This window comes from Carya illinoinensis, chromosome 7 (genome assembly GCF_018687715.1).
Source record: "Carya illinoinensis cultivar Pawnee chromosome 7, C.illinoinensisPawnee_v1, whole genome shotgun sequence".
NCBI classification, from domain to species: Eukaryota; Viridiplantae; Streptophyta; class Magnoliopsida; order Fagales; family Juglandaceae; genus Carya; species Carya illinoinensis.
The window spans coordinates 25,376,408-25,404,265 of NC_056758.1; the positions used below are offsets into that span (position 1 = coordinate 25,376,408).

The 27,858-nt window shown below is 37.2% G+C and overlaps 2 protein-coding genes across 3 annotated transcripts; one reads left to right on the plus strand and one right to left on the minus strand.

Moving 5' to 3' along the window:
* Positions 1 to 560: 560 nt before the first annotated feature.
* On the plus strand, positions 561 to 1,567 carry LOC122316892 (transcription repressor OFP12-like). The gene has a single exon (XM_043133724.1). It carries the CDS (start codon positions 711 to 713, stop codon positions 1,404 to 1,406), a length of 696 nt encoding a protein of 231 aa, XP_042989658.1. The 5' UTR covers positions 561 to 710; the 3' UTR covers positions 1,407 to 1,567.
* Positions 1,568 to 3,462: 1,895 nt separating this feature from the next.
* LOC122317373 lies at positions 3,463 to 27,721 on the minus strand. Of its 2 annotated transcripts, none has more exons than XM_043134439.1 (9): positions 27,504 to 27,721; positions 25,118 to 27,412; positions 24,050 to 24,191; positions 23,858 to 23,940; positions 20,579 to 20,805; positions 16,296 to 16,382; positions 13,564 to 13,663; positions 5,583 to 5,796; positions 3,463 to 5,476 (listed from the first exon to the last, which is right to left on the minus strand). In XM_043134439.1, the coding sequence occupies exons 2-9, from the start codon at positions 27,254 to 27,256 to the stop codon at positions 3,969 to 3,971; spliced, it is 4,500 nt and encodes a 1,499-aa protein (XP_042990373.1). In that variant the 5' UTR covers positions 27,257 to 27,412; positions 27,504 to 27,721; the 3' UTR covers positions 3,463 to 3,968. The 2 variants fall into 2 exon arrangements, with proteins under 2 accessions (XP_042990373.1, XP_042990372.1); XM_043134438.1 differs by having other exon boundaries at positions 25,118 to 27,418.
* Between the last annotated feature and the right edge of the window lie 137 nt (positions 27,722 to 27,858).

A 27,858-nucleotide genomic window follows, 5' to 3' on the forward strand; every position in this document is an offset into this window, starting at 1 on the left:
TCTACAGGTTTCCGTGACTAGCTAAACGGTGTCCTTTTCACAGTTATGCATGCCAATTAAGTTATGATTACTCATTCCTATATATAGTCACAAAACTTCAAAATATTGTAGCAAAGTTTACTATCTATTAATAGTACTTATTCTACTCTATTATGTACAGAGGTGCATGTGATAATTGATATTGCTTAAATGGTAAGATTTGATTTGTAAAATTTAAATTTTAAATCAAATTATATATAATACTTAAGCAGTATGTGATGTAGATATCTTAGAATAAGACTACTTATCTATTTATAATGTTAAGCATGTAGTTTCTATCAACTAATTACTTGGATTGAAGAATTGGCAATTAATTGTAATTCATTCTTTTAATCTCCAACTCTAGCTGCTCATTAAAATGATATTTTTTAAGTGTTTATTCATTTAATTGGTCTATTGATAAAATATCATCACGTTAAATATGTGTGATAAACACTAAACAATATATAATACCACATGACCACCTACCACATGATGTAGACTCTCTCTCTTTCTCTCTCTCAATGCATATAGCCAAACACTATTAGCACAAATAAATAGGGCCTCACTCCTCGAGTCTTTCTCTCACCTGTCTTCCTCTATAATTTCTAATATTTCCGTCTCTCTCTCCTAGCTAGCTAGCTAGCTAGGCCTGCGAAAGTGAATCTAGCAGATCAAGAGTACTCGTGAGGATGCCAATTAGCACACTGGGAAGAAACATCAACCTCTGTTTCATGAAGATCAAATGGCCTCCCTCACCCCAATCCCCTTCATCACAAACCACAGATCATGATCATCATCATGACCATACATTAATACCCACCACCACCTCCACATCAACCCGCATGATCAGAAACTTTAACTCCCTCTATGACCATACCTCTGACTCATCTGACTCCTCTCTCTGCGCCACTGCCTCCTCCTCCTCCTATGTCGAGCCCAACCAGGATGAAGACACAACCGCCACCGCTGCAGACTTCGCCTCCGCCTTTGCCTCCCAACGCTTCTTCTTCTCCTCGCCTGGCCGCTCCAACTCCATTGTCAAATCCACCATTGATGAGCTGAACTTACCATCCATTATTGCAGCAGCACAAAAGCCAGAGAAGGTGTTCAACAACGGCGTGCCGGTCCCCAAGTACTCACCGGACCCCTACGCCGACTTCAGACGCTCCATGCAGGAGATGGTAGAGGCGCGTGAGCTCGTGGACGTGAAATCCAACTGGGAATTCTTGCATGAGCTTCTTTTGTGCTATCTTGCGCTCAATCCTAAGAACACCCACAAGTTCATTGTGGGAGCTTTTGCGGATCTACTCGTCAGCCTCATGTCGCAGCAACCGTCCGAGGGTTATAGGCACACAGATCCTAACCTTGCTCGTTGCTATGAATAACTGTGAAACTTCAATACGGTTAAATTAAATTAAGGTGCTTAAGACATGCAAAGCATGTACATGTAACGTGGGTGTCAGTTAATATTGATGATCAACTATATAGTTGTGGGGAACTAAGGTTGGTCCACCTTTTTAGAGTAATCTATTAATTATTTCAGCCTTATCCTTCATGCTGCATGCATGATTTCTTTTCATATACTTGCATGATTTATTTTCCATGAGACATTTATATATTTTTAGGCGATTTTACTTTCAAGTTCATCTTGTAATTAATGTTACATATATATGTAGAAAGGCAATTAATTAACGTCGCGCGTATTGTTTAGGTAATTTGAGAATTGAACATTTTTAGGCATGATACAAGCGACATATGCATTAACTTTTAGGTTCCATATATAAGTAAGACGTACATACAAAACACACTGATTTTTCAAGTTTCAACCCTGACCCCCACCCTCTCTCGGAATGGGATCCTTTGTCCTTTTGCTTGGGTAGACACAACTCATGGTTTATTGTTACATTTTGAGAAATAATATTTGAATACTCAAGCACCATGCATTTTTTTAGAAAAAATTAAATAAATATGAGATTTATATGAAAAAAATAATTTTTTAATCATATATCTTACTCTTTTTCAAAAAAGATATGCAGCGCTTGCACAACCTATGATTATATTTAGCATTACTCGTGATGATATTCAAAGATTTAAAGAATTAATTAATTAAGAAATAGTGATTTTATTTTCTCTCTTTTTCTCATGATGAAAAGGACAATTGCAATATTCAGGAGTTTGTCACCATGCTTCATCATATATATGTTTAGCAGTGGCATGCAGCTTACAATGCATTGAGAATAAAAATGGAACTTTATTCCTTTCAGGAAATTTCATTGTGAAGTCTCTTTCGTTATAATGGCCAACATGCGTGCTTACTTTATAATTACAAGCGACATGATCGTATTTATTGCTTCTTCTTTTTTACCACTACCATCCAAGATTTCAATTTGTAGGTTCCTTTCCTCCTGGCTACCAAACGACATAAAATTCCATCGTGTACATAGAAAAGAACATTTCAATAGCCAGATAAAACGTACTGATACATGTGAAATTAGAACTGAAAGCTCAAAAGATAGCTTCTAAGTTTCAAAGAACTCAATCCTTTGAACTTACTGTACTAATTTTCCATGTGATTCTGAAGTTAGTATAATTTTGTCTATTGGGAAGCCAATATAGTATATATGTATGCATAGATGGATAGTAATATTATATAGTATGGATAATGATGAAACTGGAACATAAACAATGATGATATACAAGTACTCAAATAATTGGCAATAATCAATAAAACTAGTACAGAATCACTGTTTCCATAGGACAGAATCCTAGCATCAAGACAACATTTAGATTAAAATGAAGACAAATATGAACTAATAATTTAGTACTGTCAAAACAGAGACAATATCAGGGAATCTTGATTTTGTGTCCCTTGTTTTCTAATATTTCAAAAGAGGAGTTGAGGATAAGCCCCACACAAGATTCGGTAAATGACTAGATGCCAGTAGTGATGACTTGTTTCTGCATTGATATGATTCTTATTGGTTTACTTGATATCAGGGGCTTGCTTTTAAGAAACTAAAAACAAAACAACAGCGAGGATATCATCCGAAGCACCTTCCTTCGTGTTTTGTTGGTGATTTAACTTAATTCATTCGAGAAAAGTGGATTCCAGTCTTTTGAATCTGTGGAAACCCGAAGAGACGGGCTTCGAGTTTACGTAGTTCACGCTTACCAGCGGCTTACGACATTCCTTGTTGACGCAATACAGTGCTTGTGTATGACAACCATCACACGCAATGTCTTTCACATGTGACGGACTGTGGATTGTGTAGTACGATTAGAACAGGTTTGAATCGTTTGATGATGTTCAGTTTTAAGAACAGAGACATAAATAAATTCCATGAACAGAATGATGGATAGATTGATTTGGAAGCCAAGGAGAGCATCCAAAACATATTCCACGAGAGTTTGCATACTAGGAAGTATGATCTGCATACTAAATAGTACAAAGTTGAGGTGATGGCAGACTATATTTATGATTAGGCTAATGAGCTTTTTCCATTTACAAAAATAGGACGGTAGTTCCAAAATACGCAACCCTCAAAAGGCATCGAAATGACATTCGGCCACCCTACATAAGACCACTATCTTATAGCCTATTTAGAAACTGTACATTTAACATTTAAAAAAAAAAAAAAAAAAAAAAAAAAAAAAAAAAAACCCAAAGTACCGGAACTTCGGGTTGAGCATGAAAGAAGCATGAAAAGTTGTCCGGGGGGGTTGCCATGGCCGTCCGGCCCCTGCTCCTTACTCAGCTTTGAAAAGTCCCCTATATTGAATATTTATACATTGAAAAAAGAATTGGCTTTTCCCCCCCGAAGCATAAAAAAAAAAGTCCAAAGCACATCCTAGTCATTTACAAAATTGGTTAACCACGGCCTACCAGCGCCACTGTTAACTGCTGCCATCAAAATTCTGCTTTCTGCTGGAGACGAACCAAAAGGAAACTAACTAGCCCGGTTTGATAGAACCATTATCTCAGGGGTTCCACATGAATTACCCCCACTAGAGGCACAGTGAAGAGCCACATCAGAAGCAGAGCTTAAGTTGCACATAGACTCAGAATTGCACTGTGTGATACTTGAATCAGACTTTGACAGCTCTGAAGATTTCGGATTGCACTTTGTTACACAAATATGATCAACATTCTCCGAAGATTTGTTCTTCACCTCAGGCCCATCAAGAATTAAATCCTGATCGGTAGAATTGACATTTGTCTGATTAATAGCTGATGATTCTCTCTCTTCACGGGGGCCATCTGCAGTAACCTCAGAAGAACCACATCTGACCTCCAAGGCCATGCAAACTCCATTGCTCATGCAAGTCTGGATGTTAGGTTTCATGGTGGAATTTAAAGAAGCTTCACTAGAAAAATGACATTTACCTTCAACTGCAGCAGAGATCTCAACCTCATGAGCATCCGGCCTATTGCCCTGGCAGGAAGGACTAACGTTGGATTCAACGGGAAAACAACCACTTGTATTGGTTTGCTCCCTTTGGTGAACTGAGGGGAGAGTTGGGTGAACCATGCGAACTGGTGGTATAGTTAGGATAGCTTTATTGCAAAAAATATTTTTGGTCTTGGGCTGAACCTGAGAACCAGAATGCTCAGTAGATGTTGGACAAATCCCATCCAGTGCTCTAGATGTACATAGAACAGCAGAATGGCTGTTTTTCCCTTCTTGAGTGTTGAGCATCCTTTCATCTGATTCGAGAACGCACCCCATATCCTGCAACTGTTGAAAACCGTCAGGCTTAATGTCCTTCACATCATGAGACATCCGAGTTGCAGCCCCAAGATTATAGAGAACATTTTCAGTAGAAATTTTTAATCTATCTACACATGCCACATCTCGGCACTGAGACATAATGTATTCAGCAGGGTGGCACTGAGAAGTCTCTTCATAAGAATTCAGTTTGCGTTGAACAATGCTATCTTCAGTTTTCATCTCACAATCAGCATTCTCAGCATCCATCCCAGAAGCACTGACACATGGTTTCTCACAATTAGAAGTTTCAAATCCACTAAGAGGTACCATGAATAATTTGCCCTCAACTTCAGAAATACAGTTATGGTCTGCTAGGGAATCATGTTCTGTTGTCCTCCCGTCAAGAGTTGTAATAACGGAACCAGCAGCTATCCCCTCAGTTGGTCCATTTGCATTACAAATTGAATCAAGTGGTTTCATAACAGTTCTGTCTTCCTCCTGATTGTTGTCGCTCAACTGGACTTGAACTTGGCATTTCTGACCAATAACACATTTGGGTAAATCGGTAGTCTCACCTGTCATGTCACCAGAGCGACCAGGAAGATGCAAACCAGATTCAACAGCAGCTGGTTGATTTAAATCATGTACATGAGCTACAGCAGGCCCAATAGAAACATTTAGATCTGACCCAGCTGAATGTATCAAATTTGAATTATGAGCCACCGTATGTTCAGTGGACACCAAACCTAAAAGAATATTTCACAAAAAAACAATTAAAATTTGAAGAAAGCACACGTCAACTTAAGGGATGTGAATTTCTGTGTAGGCATGAGTATCTTCTGATTACACTACCTTGTGTAGAAGCCAAATTTTCCTCATCAAATTGATGTTTCAAAAGTGATTTCTGCAACATATCTATGCCAGGAAACACCAACATATTCATGCTCCTCATTTTCTGTTTGCTTGATAGGTCAAGGGGTTTGAAACCAAAAATGGAAGTCCATGTTCCTCTAAGTTCGGAGATTGCCGGTATGACTAGTTTCTCAACATTCAGAGAGCAGAGAACCTAACAACAGGATTATGGAAAGCAATACCAGAAGAAATGGCCAGATTGAAATCAGAAACTCAAAGTGCATAATCAGCTTACTTCTAATGGATCAGTTAAATGAGAACATATAAAAATAAGATATCATTCTACACAAACACTTCCGAATAGGCTAGTATTAGATTTTCAATGAGGTGCACAAAGTTCAAACTGTGCGTAAATTCAAGTCCTCTACTCAAGTTAAAAAGTAACCACAAGGGGATACACAAAAGGCCATTGATCATGAGAAACCAAACTGGTAAAAGAGGAAGAATCATGTGACTCAGCTGATGATGAAGAAACTGATGACATATATATAAGGAAATAATTCCTCACTGGCTCTTCATTTGATTGTCTGCTTGCCTCAAGACATCAAGTTTAGCCTTGATATCCATTTGGTGAAACATAGAATCAAAATCTTGACATGAATTGGTGGTTAGCATCTAAGTTTGGAGTATGTAACATTTAATTTACATTTAAACTTATAGAAATTTGATAGGTTCAGAATGGGTCTTCATCGTGTAGTCCATATTTGTCACATATTCCATCCCCGCTTTCATGCATGGGCACAATCAGTTAAAAAAAACACAACTGCTTAACAACTAACATATATTGGAAACAGAATATGAACACAGACGTCTGACAATCATGGTGAATGGTGAAAATGATCTTATCATTAAGAGCACAATTCACATAATTGCAAAATAATCAAGACCGTTGTACAATTGTTCAATGCACCACGCTAATTATGCTTAGAATAATGGAGAAGGGAAAGAAAAAATAAAACCAAAACATATTATCCGGCGTCTAAGATTAGACAACTTTCTCCTTCAGGAGTTGCAGGATTTAGAAGGTAGGGAGGTGAGTGGTGCACTTTAGGATGAGGAGACATTGAGGAAAAGTTGAGTTGCTTCTGAACTTGAGAGGGTGATCCTGAGGGATGGGATCTCGTAAAGGCAAAAATCATGGGCTCTTTGCTTGAAAGGAGATAAGTGCACCAAGTTCTTTCATTGGGTGGCCAATTTACATATGAGGAACAATGCCATTAAGACGCTTCACATTGATGGTGCTAGTTTTTAGGAGCACTCCAAGATCAAGGACCACATCATTCTCTTCTATGAAAGACCATGGAACAGTTTGCTTGGATGCCTAAACTTAAGGGTTTAGCCTTGAATCTATCAATAGTTCAAGTGCCAATTGGCTCGAAAGACCGTTTGATGAGGATGAGATTCTACAAGTGACGAGAGAGATTACTATAAAGATAAAGCCCCTAATCAGGATGGATTTTTCATGAATTTTATTCAGATTGAAAAAAGCCTTAATGTTCATTCTCTTATCCCAATGAGTGCAGGGGCTTCAGATGTGAAAGATGGGGCGTACAAAATAATTTCCAAGGTTCTTGCCAAAAGTACAAGCACAATTATGAGAAAGGATATCTAAAATCCTCAAGTTGATTTTGTCAAAGGGAGGCAAATTTTGGACTCGGTGTTAATTGCCAGTGAGTGTTTGGAGAGTAGGATCAAAGCAGCTCTGCCTGGCATTTTGAGCAAGTTGGATATGGAAAAAGCTTACAGCCATGTGAATTGAGAATTTTTATTTTATTTGTTTGGAAGGTGCGGTTTGGGGAGAGGTGGTGTACTTGGATTAAGCATTGTGCATCCACAGCCTGCTTCTCGGTCTTGGTGAATGGCACTTCTACTGATTTCTTTAACAACTCTCGAGGATTGAGACAAGGGGACTTGTTGTCTCCCTTCCTGTCTGTTATTGCAATGGACAGCCTTAGTCAAATGCTAGAGACGCTATTGGTGGTGGATTTCTCCCAGGCTTTTTGGTAGGCACCAACACTGTTTCCCATCTTCTTTTTGCAGTTGACACTTTGCTCTTTTATGAGAAGGATCATGGCCAAGTACAATCGTTGAGGGTTCTCTTGCTTTATTTCGAAGTTTTTTCAACAGTAAAGGTGAACCTCACATAGTCTAAGATGGCCCCAGTGGGTTTTGCGCATAATAGAAGAAGCTTGACAAGTATTTTGAAATGCAAGGTATCTTCTTTGCCCCTGAAATATCTTGGGCCTCCCACTAGGGGCTGCTTATAAGGCGAAGGCGGCACAGGGTGATTGAGAAGATTGGGAGAAGGTTGGCAAGATGGATAAGGATTTACTAGTCAAAAGGGGGAAGAACCACATGAATCAAGAGCACTTTTTCTAATCTTCCAACATACTTTCTATCCTTATTTTCGTCACCTGCAGGTGTGGTTAACAGGATAGAGAAGCTTTTTGCGCTTTCTTGTGGGGAGAAAGTGGGGAGGAAGCCAAGTTGTTCCTGGTTAGTTGGGATAAGATTTGCTTCCCAATCTCTAGTGGAGGGCTGGGGGGTCCATAAGTTGGGATTTTTAAAAGGCCTTTCTTTGGAAGTAGTTATGGAGGTACCCTCAAGGAGAGGAGTTATTGATTCCAAGTATGGGAGTGCTTTGTTTTGTGTTGTTTTGTTTGGGGGGGGGGGGGGGGGGGGGGGGGGGGGGGGTTTGGAGTTGGATTTTGGTGCTCCAATGAAGTGGTGGCAAGCAAGGTGTGGGGTTGTGGACAAATATTAGGGTTAGTTGAAACGTCTTGTTACCTTAGATTTGTGGTTGGTGAGGGATCTGGCATGATACTTGGGGTGGTGATTTGGCCCTCAAGACTCTGTTTCCTACCCTATTCTGGATTGCATGATAAGGAGCCTTCAGTGATGGATCTTTTGGAGAACTCTAGTTGCTCTTTACAGTGTAATGTTCGCTTTCTGAAAATTGGTGCCATTGCTGATCTTTACAACCCACTATATGCCAGAAGCATTGGTAGTGTTGAGGTAGATAGGTTGGTTTGGATGCATTCTGGGAATAAGTTCTCTGAGCAAACCCCACAAGATTATGTCTTGCCAAAGCTATAATCCTTTCCCTTGGAAGTGCATATGGGGTAAGGTGTCTCCCAAGGTTGCTTTCTTTGGTTGGACTGCTTCCTGTGGGAGAATCTTGATCATGGACAACTGAGAAAGCGTGGGCTTATTCTTATTAGGGGTGTAAAAAAAAAAAAAACAAAACCGGTAAACTGGACCAAACTGGTGAGATTGGTCCGGTCCAGTACCGGTTTTATTTTTCTTAAAACCGGTCAAAATCAGTCTAGTTCCGGTTTTTCTGTTTCTAAAACTGGACCGAACCGGTTTATAGATATATTAATTTTTTCTTTTGTAAACAATTTTTATATATAATATATAATTATATATAAAATAGTTTTGTATTATATGATAAATTAATAATTAATATAATATTAAATTTTAAAATCTTATATCATTTTTTTTATATTAATAGTTATACTAATACTATATCACTATATATTATAATATACTATAATATATCACTATATTATATATTATAATATATCACTATAGTCTATAATACAATTATAATATATATTATAATATACTACAATATATTATCACTATAGTATTATATACTATAATATACTGTATTATATCATACATAATATAGTACATTAAAACCGAAAAACTGGATCGAACTGGACAAGAAACTGGTAAAACCAGAGTACCGGTTTAGGAGAGTAACCGATGCATAATCGGTTTTGAAAAATGCAAAACCAGTGCATATCGATTCGGCCCTAAATTTTGTCCAAAATCGGACCGGACCGGACAGGTTACACCCCTAATTGTTATGGACTAGTTTTTTGTGTAAAACAAGTGGTGAACCTGTGAATCATTTACTACTTCATCAAATTGGCAAAGGTATTATGGGATTAGATTTTTAAAAGGACGAGACTTGCATGGGTGATGCCTAGGAGGGTGATCGATCTTCTTGCTGGTCGGAGAGACCTTCAAAGCAACCCCCAAATTGTTGTTCTGTGGAGTATGATTTCTTTGTCTCTTGTGGTGCATTTGGCTTGAACGAAACGGTTGGAGCTTTGGAAACGAGGAACACTCTTTCGATGAGCCTAGATGTTTCTTTTTCCACATCTTATTTCTATGGGCTTCTACATTGTAATCAATGGGATTTGTTTTCATGATTTTCCTATATCCATATCTTTTTTTTATAGTATATAAAAAATTTTATTACCAAGAATAGGCAAAGCCCAAGTATACAGGACGTATACAAAGGAAATAGCTAATTCACACTAAAAACAAAGGGGCTAATACAAGTCCTGAAAATTATCATCATTCAATACAAGAGCCTTAGCCCACAAACACAAAGTACTAAAGAAGAAATCCCTAAGTTCTCCTAAAGAACACCCTGTCTTCGAAACATCTCCCATTCATGTCCAGCCAAAGAAACCACATCAAGCACAAAGGAAACATCTTCCACATATCAGCAACACGTTTTCTTCCCTCGAAACCATACCAACATGCAAGAAGATCCACCACTACCTTAAGCATCACCCAATCAATACACCTAACTTGTAATTAGGTGTTCTCTTTTGTATACTTCTAGTATACTTGGGCTACGATGCCTATTTACTTGATTCAATAAAGCTTTATTTATTAAAAAAATTGAAAAAATAAAAAAGTGGCCAATGATATGCAAGGTGAGACAATCTATGAATACTACGACAGATCTAAGTTTTCAAAGCATTATCTTGGAAAAGTCGCATAATTCTTCAAGAGTACCATATAATAGCTCAATGCACCATCATCATTCATCAATGCCCAAACAAGTGGGTGCCCTAAAAATGAGTTTTCGAATAAAAAATATATATCCAGAATTCCAGAATAGTTGACACATTTTTCATTCTTCATTAATTTCCTTGTGCACTTTCATAAAACTCTCAAATCCTATCTCATCTCATCTTAATCATTACAATCTTTTCAAATTCCCATACAAAATAAAATAAACTATTCAACTTTTTCAAATCCCAATACAAAAAATTTTTTTTGATAAGTAAATCCCAATACAAAAATAAAATAAACAATTCAATTTTTTCAAATCCCAATACAAAAATAATATTAAAACAATATATTCTAATAATATTTTATTTAACTTTCAACTTTAATCTCAACTTATCTCATCTTATCTCATCTTTGAAAACAAACGAGGAATTGACTCAATGGCAATACCTCTTCGGATAAATAAGGGGTGGAGAATTGTTGCTTGGTAAATGGTTATGGAGATATCGCTATGAATGCAAGCGTGAGAGAGAGGAGTGAGAGAGAGGAGGGGGGGTGTTGTTGTGCATGTGGAGATTCGTCATCGAATCATAGAATGGTGGAACCATGGGAAGGATGGTGTTCTAATGAGGTGAGTGGGCCTTATGGAGTGGGGTTGTAGAAGCATATAAGAAGAGGTTGGGATACATATGCAAGTAATATCTGTTGAACAATGGAGCCAAGGTCAAATTTTGGCATGATGTATGGTGTAGAGATATGGCACTCAAGGAAACTTATCCACACGTTTATGGTTTAGCAAGAATGAAAGAAGCCTCAGTTGCAGACCTATTAATCATCTCCAATGGAATATTACATTTCTCAAAGATACACAAGATTGGGGAATTGATGTTTTTTGGTGCCCCTCTAAGAAAGGGATATTCATAGTCCACTCTTTCTACCAAGCCATAACCAAGCACAACAAAATAAATTCCCATGGAAGAGCATTTGGAAAATAAAGACACGTCTAAAGGCAACATTTTTTGTATGGATGGCTTCTTTGGGGAAGAACCTCAATCTAGACAATTTGAGGAAACGTCAAATCATAGTCATGGATTGATGTTGTATGTGCAAGAAGAGCGAAGAGTCCATTGACCATCTATACTTCATTATGAGATTGCCATGACTTTGTGGAATGAAGTCTTTGCTAGGATGGGATTATCTTGGGTGATGCCAATAAGTTAGGGGTGCTACCTGCACCATACGGTGCGGGGTAGCCCCCTCCCCGCACCCCGCCCCGCATGGTGCGGGGGTGGGGTTTTCCCATCCGTCCCCCGCCCCCGCATCCCCGGGGCGGGGCGCCCCACCCCGCTAGGCGGGGTGCGGAGCGAATACCCACCCCGCCCTGCCTCATTTTCCCTTTAAAAAACTAATACTTTTTTTTATATTTAAAAATTATTTCTAGATCTAAAAGTCATCAAAAATGTATTTTTAGATCCAAATTGTAAATTTAAATTTTGTAAATATGACTATAATTTAAAAATTATGTAGTTTTTAAATTTGCTAGTGCATATTTTATGTAAGTTGTGGTGTAGTAGTTTTAAACTATATAGTTTTTAAATTTGTTAATGCATACTTTGTAAACAAGTCTAACAAATTGTAATATATATTTATATATACAAAATTTGTAAAATATAAAAATATATTTATATTTATATATATAAACATATATTTATGCTTTTGAATATATAAATATTTGTTTTTATATATAATATATATGTAGGGGGCGGGGCGGGGTTGGGCCCTCCCCGCCCCCTGCCCATGCGGGGGCGGGTAACATGTGGGGGCAGGGTAGCGGGGCCCCACTGCCCACCCCTACAATAAGTGTAAGCGACCTCCTTGCTTCTTGGAGAGGCATTTGGGGCAACTCTCAAATTGCATCAATGTGGAAGATGGTCCCAACATGCCTATGGTGGTGCATTTGGAGGCAAAGGAATGCAAGATGTTTTGAAGATCAAAGCAGTCAACAGATCAGCTTAGAAACTTATTTTTCACTACTTTACTACATTGGTCAATTGTAATCGATTTTCATGGCATGACCTTCCATGAATTACTTGTATGATGTATCACTAAACTAGCACGTTTAGGCATTGCTCTTGTATATGGCCCATATACTTTGGCTCTTGCCTACTATTTTGATCAATATAAATTTGATTACCAATAAAAAAATAAGGGGTGGAGATCGAAGTTATGGATTCAGTTCCATATAGATGTGTAAAAAAAAGCAACTCAAATTTATCTTTTAGGTGCTTCTCAAAAACATCTCTGCACAAACATCATTTTATGCCAATTACCATGTAGAGTAACTAAATTCAATATGTTACTTATTACACAACTAAAGCTCAAAGTCAGCAATACCTAGGCAGAAGTCTCCTTAACCTGATAGTCTATAAAACATGATACATTCTAAGATTTACGTCAACTTTCATTCCAAAATTAGGTTATAAATTTCAAATCCAACCTAGAGAGAGTAGAACTCTTTTCTAACGCATTGGAGGGAAACTACAGATGTATAATGTTTATGCTCTAGCAGAATGAGGGAAATTATTGAGTCAACACGTCATAAAGCATTATTATTTTTAACAAAAAGTTAAAAAAAAATTGAAGCATAAAAATCAACACTTTTGGGACCGCCGCCTTCATCCCTATTCAACACCATTTTCTCAACTATTTTGACACTTAACTCTGGGATTAGTAATTAAGTTCCTGTTAGTTTAAAAACTCAAGTCTATGCCATGTAGGCAGCACCAGCACTCAGGCAGCTCACTCTTAAATAAATCAAGAGGCATTTCTAATGCATCAAATTAGAACAGTATCAAATCCTTTAGATTGCCTCCAAAATTAAAGATAACTCAAGCAAGTATGAAGAAATATCAGCATGTGCGCACACATATAAAGAGTTTCGGAGCAGCAGCAAGCACAAATTCAAAATATATTTCTGACACCTTCAAATAGTAAACAAGAAATTAAACAGAGTCGGTAACAGCATTCTAAAGATTGGCCCATGCGAGCAAGAACCAAACCCACACCCACACACCCCACACAACAAATTAGATTCTGAACTTACAGATTCAATGGCACCTAGAAGCCGACGGAACATCCCTTGGCGCCTATACATATAGCGGGTCCCAATGAATGGCATCTCCGCTAATTGGTTCCCATGAATCCTGTTCAACAAAGTATTAGATGATAAAACTATTAGTACTTGAATCTTCTGTATACTGTCCAATATCTGTAGTCATTTTTATTTTTAGTAAATTTGGGTAGTTATCATATAACAGGTCCAATTTGAGTACAGAATGAACCAAGCAGTTGAATATGGAACCCCCTTGTATATATGATACAAGTTTATGACAGAACATATGCATATATATCCCTCTTATCAGCTTTTATATTCCATCTTAAACAACTAGATATCATAAAGAATTTTTATTCAAATTTATTAAAAAGTACAAACTTATAACACCAGTCACCGACTAACCAGATCACATTTAAACAACAAAATTGACAGATTGGAACAGGAAGGAGTGTCCTGATTTTTTTAATAATTCTGACCCAACCCGAACCAAAGGAGGAATTGGTTTCTTCCAAACCAAACCAACCCTTTCCAGATTCACTAAAAATTGGAACATTTTTTTATCGGTAATCAAGAAGTTTTATTCATAAGACAAGGGGACCCGTTGGCTTTTTTAACAGCACCTAAGGCTTAAGACAAGGGAAGCCGTTGTCTCCACTTCTCTTTGTTCTTTTCATGGAGGCGCTTAGCAGAATGATTTTTGGCACTGGTTATTAATGGCTTTATGGCAGGTTTCTCGATTGGTGGCCCCAATAGGGGTACTATTAACATTTCTCATTTGTTGTTCGCAAATGATACATTAATCTTTTGTGAGGCAGACCAAAACCAGGTTCAGGCACTGAAGGCCCTCCTACTCTGTTTTGAAGCAGCATCCAATTTGAAAGTGAATTTTGACAAATCAGAAATGGTGCCAGTTGGAAGTGTTAACACATAAGGCAGTTGAATAGCACGTTGGGATGTAAGGTTGCCTCTCTGCCCATGGAATACCTTGGCCTCCCATTGGGGGCTGCCTCAAGGGCTATTTCAATATGGGACATGGTAATCAAGAAGATAGAGTGGAGAATGGCAAGCTGGTAGAGACTGTATCTATTGAAGGGTGGCAAGCTACCTTAATTAAGAGTACGCTGTCTAATTTACCTACTTACTTCATGTCTCTGTTCCTTATTCCTGCAAGTGCGGCATCCTGAATTGAAAAACTTCAGCGTGATTTCTTGTGGAGTGGAGTGGGAGATGAATTTAAATTCCATCTAGTCAGTTGGGAGAAGGTATGTTTCCCAATCTCCTCTAGTGGGTTAGGTATTAGAAATTTTGTGTTCTAGGTGGCATGTGAAAAAGAAGCTTAAGTGGTAGATCTCATGGTGATATCGGGGGAACAAGTTCAATGGAACATCAATTTCAGTAGGGCGGCCCAAGATTAGGAAGTGGGCAGCTGTGAGGATTTTTTCAGCCTACTGTATTCCATAAAACCAAGCAACCAGCAAGTTGATGTGTTGTGGTGGATACCTGCAGGTAAAGGTAAATTCCCGGTTTGCTCTTTCTATAAGTCTCTCACACACTCGCCGAATAATCAGTTTCCACGGAGAAGGATTTGGCAACACAAGGCGCCTCTTAAAGTGGCATTTTTCACATGGACAGTTTCCCTGTATAAGATCCTGACAACAGATAATTTGAGGAAACACGGTGATTATAGTGTATTGGTGCTGAATATGTAAGAAGGTCGGGGCGACCGCGGATCATCTATTACTACACTGTAAGACTGCCAGAGTGTCATGGAATGAAGTGTTCAGCAAATTACAGGTAGCTTGGGTTATGCCCACTACAGTGGCTGCACTATTGGCAAGCTGGACAAATTTGAGAGGCATTAAACAAATCAAAGCTATGTTAAAGATGGTCCCAATATCTATTTTGTGGTGTCTATGGCAGAAGCGCAATGAGCGGACATTCGAAGACAAGGAGCACGCAATAGAGGAATTAAGAGCTTTGTTTACTAGAACTCTATGTACAAGGGCCATGGCTGTAGACTTTAATGGCCTCGACTTTCATGACTTTCTTGTCTCTATTGCTTTAACATAGATAGGGCGTACCTTTGTATATCATCTTGTGTACTTGGGCTATGCCTATCATTATTCAATAAAATTGTTTACTTAAAAAAAAAAAAAAAAGTTTTATTCATAAGAGAAGGCAAAGGCCAAGTACACAGGAAGTATACATGATGAATACCTAACTAGAATTTACACCTGAAAAAAAATGGAAGAGTCAGGTCAGGTTCTTAAGAAATTCGGGTCAGAGCAAGCGCTTATATCCTTGAAGCCATGGTTCAGTAGAAAAAAGAGAGGAATATCACAAATTCTAGTTGCTATTTCCTAAAAAGATTGTGGAAATTTGGAATGGGAAAGACAGTTAGCTAGACCTATTAATTTTTTCTTTTTAACTTTGACAAGTAACAAATTGAATTGATAGTGTAATGAAATATAATAAAATCTATCACAATGAAGTGATACAAAGTCTAAATATCTCAGATTAAGTCCACCAAAATAATGAAGAGTTGTTCATTCTTCCTGAGTATACAGTTGTGTTTTGAGGATCAACAAAGATCCGCAATTAATTCCACTCTTCCATGATATGCTGTGTTCAATAATCTCTGTGAAGTAACAAAACTATAAAGCATTATAAGTGGTGACAACGAAATGGATTAATGGATATCAATTTAGGGTAATATATACCTGATGGATGCCACAGAAATGATCTCATCACCCCTCTCAAGTATTACAGTGAAAAAACCACTATAATTCAGACGAGTAAAATTTGACCTGAGAAAGGAAATTAAAAGCTCGATAAATTAGAAACAGAGAAATAAAGTATTATCCTAAGACTGACAAAACAAAGATAATACATGTTGACCATAGAGAAAGTTATGACTATTTTGAGCAAATATATATATATATATATAAGGATACCACAGGTAGCACATCCATATAGAAAAATGCTGCAAATAGAACAACAACAAAAAATGAATTTAAGGATGTGACAACTAGCACAACATTGAAGGAAATAAATCCAGTCATCTTTCACATATCGAAATTAAAAGCTCGATAAATTAGACAGAGAAATAAAGTATTATCCTGAGACTGACAAAACAAAGATAATACATGTTGACCATAGAGCAAGTTATGACTATTTTGAGCAAATATATATATATATATAAGGATACCACAAGTAGCACATCCATATAGAAAAATGCTGCAAATAGAACAACAACAAAAAATGAATTTAAGGATGTGACAACTAGCACAACATTGAAGGAAATAAATCCAGTCATCTTTCACATATCTAAACTGTCAAAATTGCAATTGCATGACTCTTAGACACTAAGGGTACATATGGTACATGCAACAGGCATTCTTATTCTTATGATTGGTGGGAACAGAGATGTCTTAATTAGAAATAGATCAAAATTCCAAAAGAAACCAGCCCAAATACTTCTTCCCAAAAACGCCCACCAAATCTATTTTGTTTAAACCTTGAAAAAATGGTGGCCAGCCACCCATGAAGTTATTTATTTTTTATTTTTAATAAAATTAAGTTTTGAAAAATACAGGGTTTACTCTTAAGAGGAATATCTATTCTTATGTGAATTTCACAAGTATTTACATCCGACTGAAATTCAAACCCATTTCATTGGTATTAAATTATGACACATACAAGAATCTATCCTCTATATACACAAGCGTTGTGCAACAAAATCATATGCCCACTAAACCGGCCCCCTTCCCCCTTCCCCTCCCCCTCCCCCACTCCCTCTCTTCGTCTTCCTCTTCCAAGATTTGGTGCGACTGTTTATTTGATGGTGATGGATCTTCGATTTTGAGTGATTGTTTGTCAGATTGTTGATAGATTTGCACTTTTTTGTGACTCTCTGCTGTTGGACAGGGTGATCGGGCGGTGTAGGTGCCAATCCACCCGCTCGGCCAACAGGTGCAGATTTCAGGGGTATGGGCAGGGATGGGGTGCAGCTATACATAAATTGGGACCATAGATGAAAAGCTTATACAAAGTCTCCTTAATTTTATATAGTAAAATAACGTAGGTAAATACAAATACAATAGCACAAGATATTTATTTTTTAAGTCATCTTCTTGCCTTCTTCAGGTGAAAAATCATTAACTAGATTCTTTTATATACTACCTTTGTTAAAATCACATTTTAAATAGAAAAATGATTCAACCATCTAATTTTATTTATAACAGTCGGTTGTACATGATTTTTTATCGATTGTTTTTTGATAGGTATCAAAAAATTGATAGAAAATTAAATACGATTGACTGTTTTAGTAGTTCATTAATTTTAATTTTGGTAACTACTTTCAGCATAAACTAGTTATGAGAATTGTTAATAATATTTCAGTAACAAACAAACATTTGAAAAAGGATCTACTTTTTCTATATAATTCTGTGTTTCTATTTGGAATCTGTCTTTGTTACCTATAAAAAAAAAAAATGTCTTTATTAATACTTGTTTTAATACATTTATTTAGAGTAAATTCAAATGGGTCCCTAATTTTTTTATTTTATTTTATTGGTCAAATGGGTCCCTAATGTAAATTTCTCAAAAAAGGATCATTGTTGTATATACCGAAGTAATCCCTATGCCAATGTCTGTTAATTTATGACGACAAATATTGGCATAGTGCTCATTTGACACATCAGAACCAGTCACATGATGACAAGGGTCAAAATGCACAGTCCAAATTTTGAACAATAAAAAACATCGTCAACAGAGGTGGCCGGGTCGCAGGGGCTGCCCGACCACCTGTGGATGGCCCCCTCTGCGGGACCACATTTGTGATTGCCCCCAGCCCAGTGAGCCACACACAATGGTGGCTCCACCTCTGTGGCTGGTAAGTTCAGTTTCCTTAACTCAAATTACTTCCTTAATCTGTTTTTAATTTTAGTTTATTTTATTCTTTATGTTAATTTTTCTACTTCTAAAAAATCTAATGGCATACAAGTAAGAAAATTTATTGATCCTCATAATTAGGCATAACCCAAGTACACAGATAGTATACAAGAGATAAACACCTAATTACAGTCTAAGCTAGAAAAAGCAGCAAAAAAATTATTAAAGTTAACCCCCTTCAGTATAGTAGCCTTAGCCCAAAAGTAACAAAGAATGGAAAGATAAATCTCTAATGCCCCCCCCCCCCCCCCCCAAAAAAAAAAAAAAACCCCGAACGAATGCTCTCAACCCATATATACCACATAAGACATAATGGCACCATCTCCACAGCCGCTATAAGAAGATTCCCGTAAATGACATGGCAAGCTATTTTTTATGTTTTCAAAGACTCAATGCACTTGTTTTTCTACCACATGCCATCATGTAATTGGTTTGACATGGCAAACGAACACCAAGTCAACAATTTGAAATTCAGGTTGTATCAAAGAGATATTTCTTTTCCCTTTTGAAAAATATACCATAGGAATCCATTTGAAATTGGGCAAAACACCAAGGCCAATGAATGAATTTATCCTTTTTACTGAAGCCTCCTCCCCCCCCCCCCCCCCCCCCCCCCCAAAAAAAAAAAACAGCTTCCTTTTGTATGGACAGCTTCATTAGGGAAGATTCTCACCTTAGATAATCTAGGAAATGCCGACTCATTGTATTGGATTGGTGTTATATGTGTAAAAAAAGTGGTGAGTCTGTGGATCACCTATTATTGCATTGTGATGTAGCCAGGAGCTTATGGAACAAGATCTTTGCGAGAGTGGGACTCTTTCAGGTAATGCCAGACTTTTTGGCCAGCTGGCAAGGCATCCGGGGTAACTATCAAATTGCAATTATGTGGAAGATGAAACCGACCTGCCTATGGTGGTGCATATCGATGGAGAGGAACGGTCGAAGTTTTGAGGATCAGGAACAGACAATAGACGAGCTTAGAACTTTTTTCCTTCACACTTTATTCCATTGGTCAATTGAAATAGACCTTAATGGCATGTACGTACATGATTTTCTTGTAGCTTTAGACAGTCATGCCTAGGTGTGGCTCTTGTATATGTCCAGTGTACTTAGCTTCGCCTATTTGCAATAAAAATTTTATTTACTGATCAAAAAAAGAATTTATCCTTTTATTTATGAGAACAAACATAAGCTATCAATATCGGAATATACTTCTAGGATTACTACAACATTTGTTTGTAAATCATCATGATCTATCTTGACAAGAAATAGCTCAATCTATTATATACGTAAAATACTCAATTAGAAAAATTCTTCGGTGGCTTGTCATTGAGATTTTATCAATTTATTTTATCTACAAATTATATGTTTTAATGTGGTACTTAGAAGCCTTTACAGCTTTCCATTTATTCAGGGGCTATTAATTTGTATGGACGTTTTGATACTATTATTTGGAAAGAGCTTTAATATCATTGTTCAAGGGCTTTTAGTTAGAAACTTTACTTATTTGGAACCTTTTCATGGTATAATTTAGAGTTTCTATTTCCTAAAGACTTTTAATGCTATTTGTTCGGGGCCTTAACTTTTTAAGGATCTTTTAATGCTCTAATTTAGGGCCATGATTTATTAAGGGGACTTAGGCAATGGCTTTAGTGCCCCTACCATCTAGACAACCCCATTTGACTAGCATTGTTCAATTATTTTGCAAATTAGCAAACATCGAAGTCTTGAAGGCATGGTTAATCTAAAATCAACAGTTTTTTTTTTCTGATAACTAATATTATCTAATTAAAAAGGCTCAGAGGGTGCAACCCTAGTACATAGGAAGTATACAAGACAACCCCTACTCAAAAGAAAAAATATTACCATCAACGGGTCTGAGGTGATTGCTCCAAAGTTTGTGCAGATAGAAGAGAGCGCAAGTGATTTAATTAACAAAAAATAAATAAATAAAAATAAAAAGAAACGAAAAAAATTAAACCAAAGCTTAATCTGGCATCCTGTAAAAGTGGTTTAGAACATAGTGCATGTAGAGTTCAAGTGTACTTACCCACAATTATAGACAATATTATGTATCAGATTGACTCCACTTCTGTGATCAATAACAGGTAAAAAGCACTCATCCATTATGGAAAATGCAACAGCTAGCTTAGAATTCCATTCAACCTCTGGTGTAAGTTCAGTAGGAGAAATATCTGATCGGCGAATGAGAGTCCATGAAAATCCTACTTCCAATTCGTGTTTGACCCCATGAAGCATATGTAGTCTCTCAAATAACTGAAAGAAAAGAATATTAGAAAATTTCAGTACAGAGCAAAATCAAATTGCATCGAAACAGTGAAACAACGTAGGACTTAAGAGGTAACAAATAAATATAAACTAGCCACTGGTGCCAATATCTGAGCCTTCTTCTAATCAGAGAGACATGCATATATCCAGAGCAAAATTGGCAGACTCATCTATCACCTAGAAAAACCGAGAACCCTTACAAATTGCAAGGGGCTAAAAATTTCCTCAAGAAGTTCCTTTGAGATCTTAAAGGGAAATATGGGGAAACATTAATTAAAAAAAAAATGAAAGCCACTAACTAACCAAGAAAAAAAATTAATCATCAAATCAAAGCTTAGATGAAATCTTGGATCCTGTTTTTCAATATATTCCAAAACCAAACATTCCAACATACACCAGAAATCTCAGAAAATAGCAGAGTTCAGCTAGATGCCTAGAGTAATTCAACTCCCTGAAACTATAATAAAGAAAAATGCAGCACAAACAATATGCGGTTTCCAAATTTATCGCATTCCTGTTTAAAACATAGTGTCCCAGTTAACAAACCAAGTGCATCATTCTTTTGATCATATTCTCCTGATAATAATTATGCATAAAATTCCAAAACCCAATTTTTTGTACTTACAGTTTCCTTCTCTAAAACTGGAAAATTTGTTATTAGGAGGGTGATTTCACTGCCAAATAAGTGTCACACCATTCAATCCTTACTATTTACCCATGGCCTTATAGAAAGAAAATTCTGAGAAAGATAAATGAAACCTAACATTTCCAATAAATTCCGTATCAAGTTTCATTCTAACTCACAACACTTTTTTTAGTAAGCTTTTTTATAAGTAAAAAAATAACTTCATTAATACGAATAATATAGGCATAGTCTATGTACACAGGGAGTATACAGAAGAAAAACCTAAATACATTCTAGGAACCTGAAAACAAAGATGGAGAATCAATAACATTAGTTCCATTGAGCACTGTGGCAGAAAACCAAAGCAATAAGGTTTGCATAAAAAGGTTTCGAAGTTCCTCCATTGTACGCTCCTTATCTTCAAAACACCAATCATTCCTTTCCATCCAAATACACGACATAAGGCACAAATGAATCATTGTCCAAACCGCAGCCACCTGAGAACAACCATGAAGACCATTCCAGCTAGCTAATAGATCCACCACCATCAAAGGCATCACCCAAGTCACGACAGAAGAAGGCAGCGTCTGTTTGGAAGATGATTCCTCCTTGTCTCATGTGGTGCTTGTGGATAGAAAGAAATAGGAGATGTTTTGATGATAAAGAACGTACTTTGGAAGATCTTAGGGTTTTTTTCATGGGTACTTTGGGTTATTGGGCGAAAGTTTATGTAATGGTGGATAATTTCCTGAATCTGTTTTAGTTTTTGGGTTTTTTTCTTTTTGTTTTCAGGAAGTTGTAGGTTTATCCTTTGTATACTTCCTGTGTACTTGGGCTTATGCCTATTTCTTTTTTTTTTGATAGGTAAGCTTATGCCTATTTCTTCAATAAAATTATTACTTATCAAAAAAAAAAGATTTATAGATTGTTGAACACAATACATTCTCCAGTTACAACTAACTTCTCCAATTACAATGATTAAAGGAAAACATTTAAAGAAATAAAATTTCTAAAATTAAATACAAAAATATTTTCATCTCCATGTTAATTCCCAGCATTAACCCAGACCTTTAAATTTCCAGATTCGATATTGTTGCCTTTCCTACGAACCCAAATGTCTTAATCATCTACTTCACACATCAATTTCTCACTTTCCACCCTCCAACTAATAGCTAGGTATTTACACCCTGTACTTCAAACTACCACCATTGACAAATTGCACCCTCCAATTACTAAAAAATGACACATAGCACCCTAGTTTAATTACAACCATTAAGATGAATGAAAATTAAATGAAAATAAATTATGTTACACAATCCTGACTGTCAAATCTTAATAGATGGTTGACATCGAACAGAATTAAGATTATTCTAGCGGCTAGTTAATCAACAGAAACTATTGGATTGAGACTGAAAAGAGACAGGAAAATTTCCAATTATTACATGAAAATTAAAGATGTAACTAAATAAGAATCCTACCACAAATCTGGCCAAAATCAGAATCAAATCACTTCTAAAACTGAAAATGAAATAATTTCCTAAATAGTCAAAATTGAACATAGATTGACAACTTGAGGAGGGAAAACTGATTTCCAGGTCGAAACTGTACCACCACGCTGATTTTGGTTTTTTTTTTTTTTTAGCTTGGTGACCAGTGCACATTACAACTTTTAAAGTTTTGAGTGCAATGTGTCAGTGTTGATAGTTCGGGTAGCAAAGCGTAAAATGCCTTCTAGTTGAGGGGTGAAAAGCACATTTTTCACAAAAACTTGCTTGAAAAAGGCTTTCTTGTAAACCAAAACATCAAACAGGAAAACTTATTTTTCATAAGTAGCATCAAACTGGTGAACTTAAGATAATATTTTTTGATAGGCAGCGGTTTGAAGAATAAGACAATATAGACCATTTAAAAAGTCAACTAACATCCTAGAAATTGGGCACTAAAGTGATATTTGTTAATCTCAATCCACCCAACTTAAATATAACCACATTTCCTACAATTAATAAAAAGACCTAAAGAAGTCTTCAAATTTACATGCCATCTTATTAACTTTTTTTTTTTTTTTTTTTTTACTTTGCTATGTGAAAATCATACAAGAGGGTTTCATAAGTTTAGAACCCTGAAAAAAGGCAAGATCTCCGAGCTAGTATTTAAATGCATCCTGAAATCAGGTAAGCTCATTGAAATGGTTAACACGAACCCTCCAGTACAATCAAGCAGTAAGCAATAAACTGCTAAAATTCCAGCCACTACTGCAGAGCGTAAAAACAGAAAGCTCAAATGAAAACGCAGAGCAAATCCTTCGTAATATTACAATTTCCAAGCTATGAAATGACAGCAATACATTAGTTAAGCAATAACTCGCATTTCTCTTATAGATGAGTACTCTCAGCATTTCTCACGAAGAAAAATCACCTTTTGGCATTTCTTCCCACAAAAGGATGGGCCATTAGAATCAATATTTACAGCATCCTTCTCCTGAATGCAGGATTGATGAACTGCAACAGACAAAAGTTAATAATGTTTCAGCCAAAGGTACCCATTTGGTATGAACATTCTAAGCATTAGAAGCTACACAGGATCAAGATGGATAAATATAGGCAATACATTTTTCCTCACACAATTGGCACGTAAGCAATGCAAATACAGCGGCAACATCATCATCATGCCTCTGATGTGCGTTCCCATCAACCATCCCACATATTTTGCATGAACAATAGACACAGTGCCAATCACCAAAAGGAAACTTCTGCAACAAGCACCAAAGATGTATTCAAATTGTTATACACAATATACCTCTCCAATTATGTCTATTCTTCATGAATAATATGTTATGGCGACCTAACTTTAAGGGAGCACTTCATCATAAGCTTCAGCCTACATTTAGATTTTATTGCCTGCAGCAATCATTTAATCCCTCTTTGGTAATAACAAAACAAGGCGACAAAAACCTATATATTGGCTCCAATTTGTATAAACCTAAACAAGGGCCAAGCAGGCATACATCATGCCCCATCATTTATGCCAGACCATGAATGAAGTTAAAAGTGTCAGGTGCCTACCCAACCCTCCTATCTAAAAACAGAAAGAGGACAGAAGAAAGAAAAACCGAAAAACATTAGCACAGATTTGGCAAAAACTTGAGGTATTTTTTCAGGATTATCACAAATATGTAATCCTTTAACCCACTACACTTGCCATGGGAAAACCTAAAACTATGGGGATGCTTGGGGAATGAGATGAGATGAGAATTTTGTGAATAGTAGTAAAATTATTTGTAAATAGTAGTGAAATTGTTTGAGTTAAGAAGTTTTATTGGGTTTTAGGAAATGAGAGAGAAAAAGTTGAATAATAATTTATTATAAAGTTAAAATATTGTTAGAATATAATTTTTTAATATTATTTTTGTTATGGGATTTGAAGAAGTTGAATTTTTTTTATGTTGTTTGGAAGTTTGGGAAAGTTGTAATGATTAGGTAATGATTAAATGAAAAAATTGAATATTTGAAATTGAAAAATATAATATTTAAGTGATGTTTGGGAAGGAGATGAGATGAAATGAAACTATCTCTATTCCCAAAGAACCCCTAAGAGAATAAAATTTGACCCTACAACTTGATTATGCAGGCATGTAATTAGAATGACACATATAAACATGTGACAATGAACACATACTTCAATATCTAAGCAGCTTTGATGGAATGTTGACGGGCATGTGTCACAGCAGATCAAGTCGCCACCATCTCCACAGATGCCACATGTGTCATCATTCGGATCTTCACCATCAACATCTACAAAATGGAACCCTTTACATTCTGATTTCTCCTGCTTATTCCATGAGTCTAGCAGGCATTGCAGTAGGGAAGTTCCGGTCTCAACAAATATATTTTGAAATGGCTGACAGAGATTGCTTCCTGCATGAGCTTCAAATTTCGCAATTGGAATCACTTCGCTACAACAGTCACAATGAATGCCATCTCTAGTAATCCTTCCCCCAAGCCTTATGCGTGTCCTTCTCTGATTCATGTACTGCACCTTCCCATTAAGTGGTACAGTCCCCAAATCAATCATCCAGGAAAATACAGTACGTTTCCCATCATATGGAATATAGCCATCAACATCCAAATCCACTCCCTCCTCGTTGTTGCGAACCAGCAATGCACATCGCTTTTTACTTTGTGTCTTCCGCACTTTGTGATCCCTAATTGATATAGGCATTACTTCTTGTGAGGTACCAGCTGAATCGTCCTGCTCATAAAGCAACTTCCCTTTCATTCTCCTCTTCACTGACTTACCCCCCAGACTTGCTCCAGCCTTGTGCCTTTTCTTTTCAATAGCCCCAATCTTATCTCCATACTCGTGCTTCTGCTGCCTTTTTCTTTTACCCACCCTTTTCTTAGAAACTACCCTTTTTAGTATGCCGAATTCTTCCTCTGATATCGGAGTAAATACAAAACCAGCCTTATATGTCATAGATTCACCATCACCGGCTTCATAACGCTGTTTCAGCACTCTATAAGCCAAGGTGACTGACCAGTGGGTCTTTCCATCTGGACTAACATACACCGCATCATTGTAACATCTGTTAAACCTAGGCCTATACTGAACCGTCCAGCCTGCACTGATAAGCAATTCTGTTATTTTCTCTCTTACCAACTGCTTTGCCGCAAATCTACCAGGTTCCACTTCTTCATCCTCCTGCTTAGCTTTCTCTCCTTTGTTCTCTTTATTAACACTTGATTCCTGCACAATCTTTGATTTCAGCTTTATTGAAGCCTTGTCCTCAATTTCCAAATCTTGCCCACATTTATTCTTCTTTGCCGGTGAAAACCTCTTCATATTCAATTCTTTTCCATTATGTCTCTTTTCCGCATATAAACTAGCAGTTGATGCATTCCAATTTACACTATCTCTCAGCTTTAAATCCTTCTCACCTTTCCATGATCCACCCAACTTTCCTTCCTTATCAAGCGCAGCCTTCAAAACTCCATTACCATCCTTCCATTTTCGGGGTCTCCCACGCCCACGTTTCAACTTCTTCGATCTACCAACCAACAGATTAACCTCCTCCTTACCAGCCTTAGGGGGTCTCCCCAAAGGTCTGCCACGTTTACGTTTTAAATTCATCTCCAGTGCATCAACCTTTAAATCAATCTCTTCTTTTTTCACCTTGGGCGGTCTCCCCAAAGGTCTTCCACGTTTACGTTTCAGATTCATCTCCAGCCCACCAGCCTGTAAATCAGTCTCTTCTTTTCGCACCTTGGGGGGCCTCCCGCGCTTCTTTTTTAACTTCATCATCCCACCAACCTGTTGATCATTATCTTCCTTTTCTACCTTAACCATTTTATTCTCATACACATCACTCACCATACCTTTCCCAATAAAACTGCTTTCACTATCTCCCTTACCACCTCCATCATCAGCCCCACTTTTCACTGCAAGCCTCGACCTCAAAACCCGACCAACAGTTGGTACTTCATCATCCAAAACCTCTTCTTCCTTCACCATTTTCTTCACAACACCGCCATATTCACTCTCTTCACCACCATTAAGACTCCTTTTCCTCTCATTCTCAACTAACGCAACATCTTCCCCATCTTCTACATATTCCTCCTCATTTTGCTCAATTTCCAGTGTCGACGACTGTTTCTCAGTCTCCACCCTGCTCGAGATCAAATGCAGGTTTCCCTCACAGCTCAAATCAGAACCCGACACCTTCATTCCATTTTGAACAATTTTGCTCGGAGAAACGTTATCTTTCCCATCTCTCCTCGGATTCAGCGAGAGTTTCCCAGATCTCAACCCCTCCCTCATCTCTCACAAAACCCTAAACCCAAACAATTCGTTTCTGTTTCAAATAGCTTCACTCGGTGCCATTTAAACCATACTCATAAACAAAGCCTCCATTGATTCAAGTGAAGAACTCAAAAGATAAACCTTAACACGCTTCTACGAAGTGCTAATCAGACCCTGAAACTAAGAGGGAGAAAATCAACAAATTGGGGAAAAAAATTGTCCGTAACGAATCGGATCAAAACCGTACAAGGTTAACGGAGCTTACAATGTAGCAGAGACTGCGAAATCCTATATCACAATGAGGCCGTACAAGACATGTCCAAGCGAAGCTACCATGAGTCGGGCATGGCCTCTGCGATTTTGGGGTGTTTGGAGAGAGAACGAAAGAGAGGGTTTTGCTAGAGAGAGAGACAGGTGGTGTTTGGGGATTTTCAAGGTTTAGGAGCTTGAGCTTGTCCTTTTTAAGTCTCCTTTCTTTTCTTTTTCTTTTCTTTTTTTCGTTTTCTAGTTGTACCATGATTCTATAACTGGCGGATGAGGAAGGGTTAAATCGTCAAATTGGTCAATTCCGTACTGACTATTGTTTCTCTTTTCCCTCCATAAAGTATTTTTCTCTAATA